The sequence below is a fragment of the Camelina sativa genome, chromosome 1 (genome assembly GCF_030686135.1).
Source record: "Camelina sativa cultivar CO46 ecotype springtype chromosome 1, ASM3068613v1".
Taxonomy (NCBI): domain Eukaryota; kingdom Viridiplantae; phylum Streptophyta; class Magnoliopsida; order Brassicales; family Brassicaceae; genus Camelina; species Camelina sativa.
Genome location: NC_141880.1, coordinates 1,338,758 through 1,349,082, shown reverse-complemented (window position 1 = coordinate 1,349,082; position 10,325 = coordinate 1,338,758). Strand labels below are relative to the sequence as shown.

The 10,325-nt window shown below is 34.5% G+C and overlaps 2 protein-coding genes across 2 annotated transcripts; both read left to right on the top strand.

Annotated features, from left to right (window-relative positions):
- Positions 1–1,390: 1,390 nt before the first annotated feature.
- LOC104793606 (aquaporin SIP1-1) lies at positions 1,391–3,582 on the top strand. Its single transcript, XM_010520038.3, has 3 exons — positions 1,391–1,896; positions 2,617–2,889; positions 3,159–3,582. The coding sequence occupies exons 1-3, from the start codon at positions 1,606–1,608 to the stop codon at positions 3,315–3,317; spliced, it is 723 nt and encodes a 240-aa protein (XP_010518340.1). The 5' UTR covers positions 1,391–1,605; the 3' UTR covers positions 3,318–3,582.
- Positions 3,583–3,619: 37 nt separating this feature from the next.
- On the top strand, positions 3,620–7,167 carry LOC104793537 (apyrase 1). Its single transcript, XM_010519931.2, has 9 exons — positions 3,620–4,395; positions 4,833–4,961; positions 5,068–5,124; positions 5,203–5,295; positions 5,517–5,722; positions 5,852–5,943; positions 6,045–6,262; positions 6,369–6,558; positions 6,804–7,167. Exons 1-9 carry the CDS (start codon positions 4,087–4,089, stop codon positions 6,914–6,916), a joined length of 1,407 nt encoding a protein of 468 aa, XP_010518233.1. The 5' UTR covers positions 3,620–4,086; the 3' UTR covers positions 6,917–7,167.
- The last annotated feature ends 3,158 nt before the right edge of the window (positions 7,168–10,325 follow it).

Here is a 10,325-nt window from a genome sequence, read left to right as displayed (position 1 = left end):
ATCTAGTAGGTGTTTTAGTTTTATGTCATGATAAAGCCGGACATTGGGTACAATCTATTTATAAGAAATGAAAGAGATACATATATGTTATGAAGTTAATAAACACTTAATGTAAATCTAATGAAGATATTGACTAATTAAGAAATTTGACTAACCATTTTGGCAACCACTTTAACATATACAAAAATCTTTCACATCTTTAATTAATGAGTCAACAAACTATTGTATATATCAGTATTCGAAAACGAGTTCTAGGCGTCCGCCTCCACTCCGTCTAGGCACTAGGCGTTGTAGCACCGCCTAAAATTATAGTATCATTATTTTAGTGTATCTTTAAAATTTTAATTACACAAAATTAAAATTTATAAGGTTTATTTCTATAAACATAATTACAAATGTTTGATATGTTATTTTAATTGAATTGAAATAATGTTTTTATCTATTTTTTGTTTTTGATTTAATATTTTTATTATTCTTATATATATTTTTGTATAATTATGTATATAACATCATATATAATAGTTTATAATATAAAAACCAAAACCGCCTAAAATTGCCTAAATTTCGAGTAGGCGTTAGGTGTTGGATCACCGCCTAATTAACGCCTAACGTTTTCTTGAATACTAGTATATATCAATATCATGGTTATCGAATTGGTGTAATGGCTGGTCACCCAAATGACCATTCATTGAAGAATTATTGATTTTTAGGTAACAAGCTTGAGTAACCCTTAGAGGTAACATATATCAACATAGTTTCAAAACAAAAATAAACAGAAGTCACTACTATGTACAAGAAAAAATATCTAGAAGGATGGAATATTAGATAGTTCATCTCCAAAAGATTGATGTATAGAAGATTTTATACATTTTAAAAAAACAATGATTACTGATTTAAAATTAATTATTTTCTCTCACCAAATATATATTATTTAATTGTAGACCAATAACAGTTTAGAAATTTAAATGATGATTTCTTCAAGTTTTATGGAACAAATAAAATATTCCAAAATATCAATTTATCAAGGAGAGAGAGAGTAACAATTGTGCAAAAAAAACATATATATATATATATATATGTCATCAAATGTAAGTCCACAAAAATATATTACATTCGGGATTTAAAATGTTGTGGTTGTAAAATGGCGAATTTACAGTTTGATATCCAGTATGCCATAAAATATGTAAAATTTTGAAATTTCTAAAATTATGTAACATGAAATACATCTAAAATGGTTCGATCTCTCATATATAGGTTAAACTTATAAGAATCCACCAAATCTGATGAAATTTTTATGCTTCATTTGAACATTTTTAAAAAATCCCTCACTTTAGAATTTAAAATCACGTATAGTTGAAATAAATTTCTTTTATGAAATTTTCGTAATCAGTGTAAGTCTGTAAGAGTAAGAGTGTAATAATAAGACCATCGGTTAGGTTACTCATTCAAAGACATCTTCGTTTTCATTAGATAAATAAATTAAATATAAATAAATAAAATCTATTAGAGGAGAAAATAGGTGTGACAAAGCTAAAAGCAGACAGGTGAAGTACGTAACCACTACTAGATCCCAAAAACAGACAAGAGAGATTTGTCACGACGAAGATGATGGGTGTGGTGAAGTCGGCGATTGGTGATATGTTGATGACCTTCTCTTGGGTCGTACTCTCCGCAACCTTCGGAATTCAGACGGCGGCGATTATCTCCGCCGGCGATTTGCAGGGTATCGCTTGGGCTCCGTTGGTGATCTTGACGTTGATGATTTTCGTTTACGTCTCGATCTTCACTATTATCTTCGGCGGTGCTAGCTTCAATCCTACCGGAAGCGCCGCCTTTTATGTCGCTGGTATCCCCGGCGATACTCTTTTCTCTTTGGCCATTAGATTACCTGCTCAGGTATACAATTCTTAGATCCAAATCATTTCTTTATTTGAGTCTAAATTATGAATTTTTATCACTTCCTGTTCTACTTGATTTAGTCAAATATCTGTGATCTGTGATAGTTTCTTTCAAATAGGTATATAGGTTTGTGTTTTTTCTGAGAATTAGAATCTGGTTTTGTATGAAATCTATATAGTATATGCTTTTTCGTGATATTTGTCCCCACTTGTATCCCCATTTTAGTTTTGTTGCTTAGTTTCATCCTATCATTTTGGTACAATGAGTCTGATCTTCTGTTGTTTGTATATGCCTACTTTGATCTTGTTAATATAGGTCAGGTTTGAGTTTTCTTGTAAAGAAGAACACAGAAAGAATCAGATTCTCTTACTAACTTTTTACGTTTGTTTGCTGATCTATGTGTTTACCACTTAATTAAAGTAGGAAAAGAAAACCTTATCTTCCTTTGTTTGTTCCTTAGCTTTCTCTGAAGCTTCTTGCGTGTTCCCTGCTGGGTATAACATAAAGAGATGGAAAGACTATTAATTGTAAAAGTTGGTAAACCTGATTTAGCAAGGAGTAAATTGTACTCTTTGGAGACTTAAATCGAGCAAAATGACTTTAATTCCTTTTGGCTGGAACAGAAATAAACCTTCTTTTCCCTGATTCTTGATTTTGATATCCTTTTGCTGGAAAATGTTTGAAAAGCAAATGTGAAATGTTTTTTGGTGGTTCCAGGCAGTTGGTGCTGCAGGAGGTGCATTGGCCATCATGGAGTTTATACCAGAGAAGTATAAGCATATGATTGCAGGACCTTCCCTTCAGGTTGATGTGCACACTGGAGCTATTGCAGAAACGATCTTAAGTTTTGGTATTACCTTTGCGGTTTTGCTAATTATCCTCAAGGGTCCACGGAGAATGCTCGCTAAGACGTTCTTGCTTGCTCTTGCAACCATCACATTTGTTGTCGCCGGGTCTAAATACACTGGACCAGCCATGAATCCTGCCATTGTAAGTACACGTTATGTCTTATTATGTTGCCTGATATACATTCAGTATGCTGTATGCATACTCACGTCATGTCACATGCTCTGTTTTCCCCCTCATAAGCCTGTTTCTCCTATTATTAGTTCATTCTATAGTAACCACCAAAGGTTGTGTCACGATTGACTAATGCTTACTTATGTGCTTCTTCTTGCACTGTGTTTTATCATCCAGCATGCTGTATGTATCCTCAAATATTGATAAGCTTTATAACCGTCTTGTGTTTTGCAATGTAGGCATTTGGGTGGGCATACATGTACAGCTCCCACAACACATGGGATCATATCTACGTCTACTGGATTAGTTCCTTCGTAGGAGCATTGTCTGCTGCATTGCTCTTCCGTTCTATCTTCCCTCCACCTCGACCCCAGAAGAAGAAACAAAAGAAAGCTTGAGGAAAACCCCAATTGTGAGAGTCCACCACCAGTCAGGTCCTTCACCGGTTTGGGCTGTAGAAAGACTACAAAAAAGTTGTTCCATTCTAAAATAAGGAGACTACAAAAAAAAAAAAGTTAAAATAAAAATCAAAGTCTCCTTGTTATTGTTTAGATTCACTCGCATATTTTATAGATTTATAAGGACGTAACCTTTTATCTTGTTTGTTCATAAATCAAATCATTCAGACTCTCTTCCGGTTTGGAATCGATTTTAGTTTATCAATATCTGGTTTAGTTTGCTTCTATTCGGTTCATTCCTCTAATTTGTTTGGCTTGGTTTTCTTTTCCGGTTCTCTCTAATTCGCCTAACCTATTTTAATATTGTCTTAAGCTTTACACTAAAATCAGCTTTTCGTGGATGTAACCCAATTAATTCTCTTCTCTTCCGTAATCTTTAAATCATATAACGACGTAACGTCTTTGTTTTGGTTCCTATCGTTCACGCAAATTCTCCGATTCAGATCTGTGTGGCAGAATTTGAATCGAAGCAAAGGATCAACCCGGTAAGCAACCCCGCAACTTGCTATCAATCGCCGATCTGGATCCGTTAAAGGATCCGTCGCAGTCCTTGAAGACATCGGCGTCCTCCGCCACCGGAAACAAGATCCGTTACCGTTCCCCTTCCGCTTCTGAGCTATTGGAGTCAGGACTAGCCACCGGATTGTCCGGTAACCATTCTCCTACTTCCGACTCTCATCAAGGTCTTCTCTCTATCGACGGAGGGAAAATGACGGCGAAGCGAGCGATCGGACGGCACGAATCTCTTGCCGATAAGATCCATCGACATCGAGGTCTTCTACTTGTGATTTCGATTCCCATTGTGTTGATCGCTCTTGTGCTTTTGTTAATGCCGGGGTCGTCCACGTCCGTCTCTGTCACGATGAAAAGCCACGAGGGAGGTTCGAATTCGAGGGGTCCCAAGAATTACGCTGTGATTTTCGATGCTGGAAGTTCTGGAAGCCGTGTGCATGTTTATTGTTTCGATCAGAATTTGGATCTCGTTCCTTTGGAGAATGAGCTCGAGCTCTTCTTACAGGTATTGCTCTTCTTTCGTTTTGATAGTTTAGCATGTTGGAGATATTATGCCTAAGTTTCGCTTTTTCGGATAATGGCACAAGAATGACCTTTTGCTGGCAATTCTAGATTGATCTTAAGCTGTTCGTGATATTAGATTCCTATTCTAGTTTGTGATCAATGCTGCGATAGTCTTAGCTAAGTTTCTGTTGTTGGTTTTGGAAACGTGCGTGGGCTCTGTTTCTTTACTTTATTAAATTATGAAATAGTGGGAAACTTATATCTTGGTTCTTCAAGTTCCAAAATTGGCTTAAAACCTCTTCACTCCTGTAAATATGAAGCTTGAAGGAATGGGATTAGATTCCCTTTCTTCATTGTTTCATTGTACTGCAATGTTTTATGCACTTTGTTGGCATTTTATCTCACTCTTTTGTGTCTGAACGTTTACTCTATTTTCAGCTAAAACCAGGTTTGAGTGCATATCCTAATGATCCTCGGCAATCAGCGAACTCTTTGGTATCTCTTCTTGACAAAGCAGAAGCTTCTGTTCCCCGTGAGTTGCGTCCAAAGACTCCTGTCAGAGTTGGGGTATGGCAATGATTTCCTTTCACACAAATACGATCAGAGCTGTTAATGTTGTCATCCCTTTTTTATGTTAATCATTTGCACTGTTTTGTATTACATCAATTTCTAGGCGACTGCAGGTTTGAGGGCTTTGGGTCACAAAGCTTCGGAAAACATTTTGCAAGCGGTAATTTTTGTGTATATGACTTCTTAAACATGTGCCTGCTTCGCTAGCTTTTATGCTAAAATATAACTTTGTTTTAAGGTTAGGGAGCTCCTGAAAGATAGAAGCAGGCTTAAGACTGAGGCAAATGCAGTGACTGTTCTGGATGGAACTCAGGAAGGATCTTATCAGTGGGTATGTTGTAGGTCTTTCCAAGATTCATGTTATTATAAATTTGTATTTTCATTCTGTTATAGTACAGTTAGACTTTTGTGCCTGCATTTTTTGTGTCCGTATAGATCACTCAATTCTTTTTATCTTTCATCCTGAAGAGAAAGACCGATCTCTAATCTCCATGGATATTCTTGTTTTATCTTTAAAAACCTGTAGCAAGTAACAAAATGTTCATTCTGAAGGTGACAATTAACTACTTGCTAAGGACTTTGGGAAAGCCGTACTCAGATACAGTTGGAGTGGTTGATCTTGGAGGGGGCTCGGTTCAAATGGCATATGCTATATCAGAGGAAGATGCTGCAACTGCACCAAAACCATTAGAAGGCGAGGATTCTTATGTTAGAGAAATGTATTTGAAGGGGCGGAAGTATTTCCTCTATGTTCATAGGTTGGTACCTGTCATTGCTTGTGTACTTTGTTAGATCTTCTTTTGTTCTATTTTACATCTACACATAAAACTAGGTTTGATTTATCCTTTCAATGTTAATGCAATATCTTATCGTCTTGCTAATTGTAGCTACCTACATTACGGGTTACTTGCTGCCCGAGCTGAGATTTTGAAAGTATCTGAAGACTCCAACAACCCCTGCATCGTGACCGGCCACAGTGGTAAGTGAAAGCTAGAAGCCTAGAACTATGAAACAAGTGGGATCTATGCTGTAGCTCTAGTACATATCAGATTGCACTTTAAACTAAGTGATTCATTTCAGGTACTTATAAATATGGAGGAAACGCGTTCAAAGCCATAGGTTCTTCATCTGGTGCAAGTCTAGATGAATGCCGGCGAGTAGCTATTAACGCACTAAAAGTCAATGATTCACTCTGTACACACATGAAATGCACTTTTGGTGGAGTATGGAATGGTGGAGGCGGTGGTGGCCAAAAGAAAATATTTGTTGCATCATTTTTCTTTGATCGAGCTGCAGAGGTAATATTTTAATCGTCTTTTATTTGACTTTATTTAAGCACTTGCATAACATCATATTGTTGGACCACTAAGCCATCATGGAAAATAACATAAACGATGATGACAGGCTGGTTTTGTTGACCCAAAGCAACCTGTGGCTGAGGTTCGACCACTTGACTTTGAGAAAGCGGCCAACAAAGCTTGTAACATGAGAATGGAAGAAGGAAAATCGAAATTCCCACGTGTGGAGGAAGATAATCTCCCTTACTTGTGCTTGGATCTTGTTTACCAATACACTCTTCTCGTGGATGGATTCGGTAAGTTACACATTCCTGTTTTTTTCCTTCTCAACATACAGTTACTTACCAAAATCTCAGTTTACATATTAGTCCAGTAATAATTTTTGATGACCATGATAACGGGTAGTGCACATAAGAATTGGAATGTGTTAGATTTCTGATAGTTCAGTGATGTATCACATTATCATTGGAAGCCATGGTGAAAATATGTTAGAAACCAAATTGAGAACTCCTACTTGAAACGTATTTATTCCACAAAACAGGATTGAAGCCATCACAGACAATAACGTTAGTGAAGAAGGTGAAATACGGAGATTACGCCGTGGAAGCTGCTTGGCCACTAGGAAGCGCCATAGAAGCAGTATCCTCACCATGAGGAAGCCAATTTTGGGTATTTGCACAAATCCCCCATATTCTTTTGATTTCTCCCAAAATCTCCCCCAAGCTTTTTTCCTACCTCGAAATTTTGTTATTATCATAATCCTTAATTAGTTCCTTTACTATCGATTTTTGTTACAATAATCATCTAGAGAAAAGAGTTTCGATTCTTAATATACCTAATTTTTATTTTGTAATCTAAAACTGCTTACGTGTCCTCTGTTTCTTGCTTATAAAATATTTTCCTTATTGAGGCGTTTATTTTTATTTTTGCAACTCTTTTATGCACTCACACTTATCTTCCAATTTGAGATTGTAGTGTTTGTCCATTAAGAATCTTCCATCTGTGTCTTATTTCAAACCTACAATAATTGGAGATTGGATTGATTGATTTATTAACCATGATATAATATTTCCCCATGTGTAGTCTATATCAAAAATTCCGATAAATTCCCAATTTAGGCCAATATGTTTTCCCTTGAGTTCTATGTTGGAAACTATTTTTGTCGATCAAAAGAAAAGAAAGAAAACGTCGAAGATAAGTGTGTGTGCATAAAGACTTGGAGAATTGGCATTGACCAGTCAAAGGTATTATAATAGATTGGAACTTATACGTTAGATCGATGAGTTGCCTTGTCATCACATAAACTGAACTACTTTTGATTTATGACCGTTTACACGCCCACCAATTCTAATCTCATGTCACCAACTTGACTTTGAAGACCAATGTTACACATTAAAGTCATTAACAATATTTCTTATAAATAATATAACGTTCATGTAAACTTCCATCGGATATTTGCTTCTAACACACGGAATTAAACAGATTTGAGTATCCTTGCACAGCTTATTAGCTTGCATATCGAAGGTTCGATTTTTTCTACATATCCATTGTAGACTGTTGTGCATGGCCAATTATAACATGTTAAAGAGATTTTTTCTTTTCTTTAATATACATGTAAAACTTAGGGTAGAGAAAAAGAAACAAATTTTGTCTTCGCGAAGTTTAAAGTAGAAGATGTTGATTGGTGAGTAGTTGCAAGCTTGACAAGTGGGTGTTCAAATTTGAGTAGAACAAGTAAGCGTTCATTGTATCTAGCCACACCAAGACCACACTTATTGATGAGGAGATGAACAAAAATCTATCATTTTGCTAGATATTTTCTTAATAGAAGGATCCATACCCCATATTTATGTGTATAATATTTCATATCTTTATCTTTATAAAGCAGAGAAAGATAGAGAAAGAGGAGGAAATAAGTGCTAAAAGTACAAAATACCATTCCTAAATTACGTAAAGAGACCCACTAATCAGCTAAGTTAGTACCCATCATTCCAGAAACCAAAAAAAGCAACCTCAAAAATATAAAGAGACTTGAGGGAAAAAAAAAGGAAGAAAAGGATGTCAATTATGATGCCCATTGAGAGAAATATCAAGAAATTTAGTAGAATTTAATATGTGTAAAATGAGAGAAAGAACATTACAAATCATTAATCGTCGATCGTAGATTTGAACCCATTACATATCTAGCTAGTTACCAAACATATTTGATGAATTATTGCAATCTTATAATACAATTGCAATTACCTGATCCATATATCGTTCTGTATCATGTTTTGTTTTTCAATTAAAAACAAAAAACAGTTACATTCAAGTGGATAATATCAAACTTTTTATCAGGAGTGTGGACTTACATTCTTTTGGCATATGCTATATCTTTTACGGTTTGTCTTATTATCAAAGTTTCTTTAGGTTTTGGCGTTTTCCAAATTTTCTACAACCGTCTCTACTTCTCTTTATTATATTCCTTATACAGCTTAGACTTTATAACAAATCATCTATACGCACCATCGTATTTGTTTCATTTATCACGTCTATTCCCTTCTATTTCTTTTCATCTTGGTGCAAACATTCAGAGTTCTTAGTATAGAGTTCTCGACCAATTCAAATACTCATAAAATATATACATCTTGTCATTTGATATTTGATTAATATATCAAATTTATTTTATTAGCTTATTCAACTTCTTGCCAAACAAGTATATAGGAAAAAAATATAATACATGCAGAATATATCATTAAATAAGTTCGAATGTTGACAGAGAAGAGAGAACTTCTTGAACATCCGAACAATATGAAATGTTTCTATAATTAATATTGATTGGCGTATGTGTATATGTGCTGGTCTATATTCAAATAACTCGTCTGGTATATATTTTTTTTCTTTTCAAGTCAGCACTATTCGTCATTGTAGCATTAACGTTTAATATAATAGTTATGTATTTTTCAGTTATTCAAACTATCCATACAGTAATTTTTTCCTATTCGACAACGATAATAGCATATTAAAATGAACATGTTCACCTATAAATTCTAGCTAGGTGCAAAATTGTTGACATATACACAAATCAAAAGTCACACGTGTGGTTGCTGGCACGTTGACTATATAATTTTCCGTGCTTCTTAATTTACTACGACATTTTAATTGGTGGATTTTAAATATTTTAATACTATATGTATATGAGGGAGAGTGGGAGACTTTTGGGTTTTATTAGTAACTTTTAAAATTTTGTTTAATACTACTAGCGTATGACAAACTTCATTATATTTCATACAAACCATGAAACCAAACAAACAAAAAACTCGCATTTGATCAATTAATTGCAAAGAAGCATTCTATAATTGAAACTGTTTTTGAAAGACTTGTCGTGTAACATGTACATTACAATTACTTCTTTTCTTTTTTTTCGTAATAGGTTTCTCTTACAAGTGCCTTGCTTATCTTTGTTGAAGTTTTTTTTTTTAATCTATAACCCATTATACGATGATATATTTTATAGACTTTCAACTTATTCTATAAGCCAATTTGAAGGAAGTTCAAATTATTATTGGTTTAATTGATTGCGCACTACTATTATATCGAAATATAAATTAGCTGGAAAAAAACAAATAACTGCCACGTATTTAAAATCAGAAAAATCAAAATCAAGGGTATTTTTGGAGGACATTGGCTTAGCGTGTGGTTTGCGTGTGTGTGTGAATGCCAATGTGGCATGTCATTATCATTCTAATTAAAAGAGCTTTATCTGAATTATGTATATTTAATGGAGTAACATAATTCAAATATAATTAACTAAGTACTAAGTACGTTTTAAAGAAAAACGTTAAATACATCATCATGTGGGTGTTTATGATTCCACGTTTGCTCTTTTCGAAGAAACAAATGTTTTAAACTTGTTTTGCATCCCACCAAGAAACATATCAAAATTAAGATTAGTTTAATACTTGCTTCATTAGACAAAACACGTACGTAATTATTTATAACACTAAATCAGCATTATTGGTCTTTCTTCTTTGTCAACAAATTATTGATCTCTTGTAGCCTTTACACATGGTATAGAGAGTGG

Coding starts and splice junctions, on each gene's coding strand:
- LOC104793537 (XM_010519931.2), top strand. CDS start 4,087: ATGACGGCGAAGCGAGCGATCGGACGGCACGAATCTCTTGCCGATAAG. Junction 5,296..5,516: donor AGGAAGGATCTTATCAGTGG/GTATGTTGTAGG, acceptor TTCATTCTGAAG/GTGACAATTAACTACTTGCT. Junction 5,723..5,851: donor TATTTCCTCTATGTTCATAG/GTTGGTACCTGT, acceptor TGCTAATTGTAG/CTACCTACATTACGGGTTAC.
- LOC104793606 (XM_010520038.3), top strand. CDS start 1,606: ATGATGGGTGTGGTGAAGTCGGCGATTGGTGATATGTTGATGACCTTC. Junction 1,897..2,616: donor CCATTAGATTACCTGCTCAG/GTATACAATTCT, acceptor TGGTGGTTCCAG/GCAGTTGGTGCTGCAGGAGG. Junction 2,890..3,158: donor CAGCCATGAATCCTGCCATT/GTAAGTACACGT, acceptor TTTGCAATGTAG/GCATTTGGGTGGGCATACAT.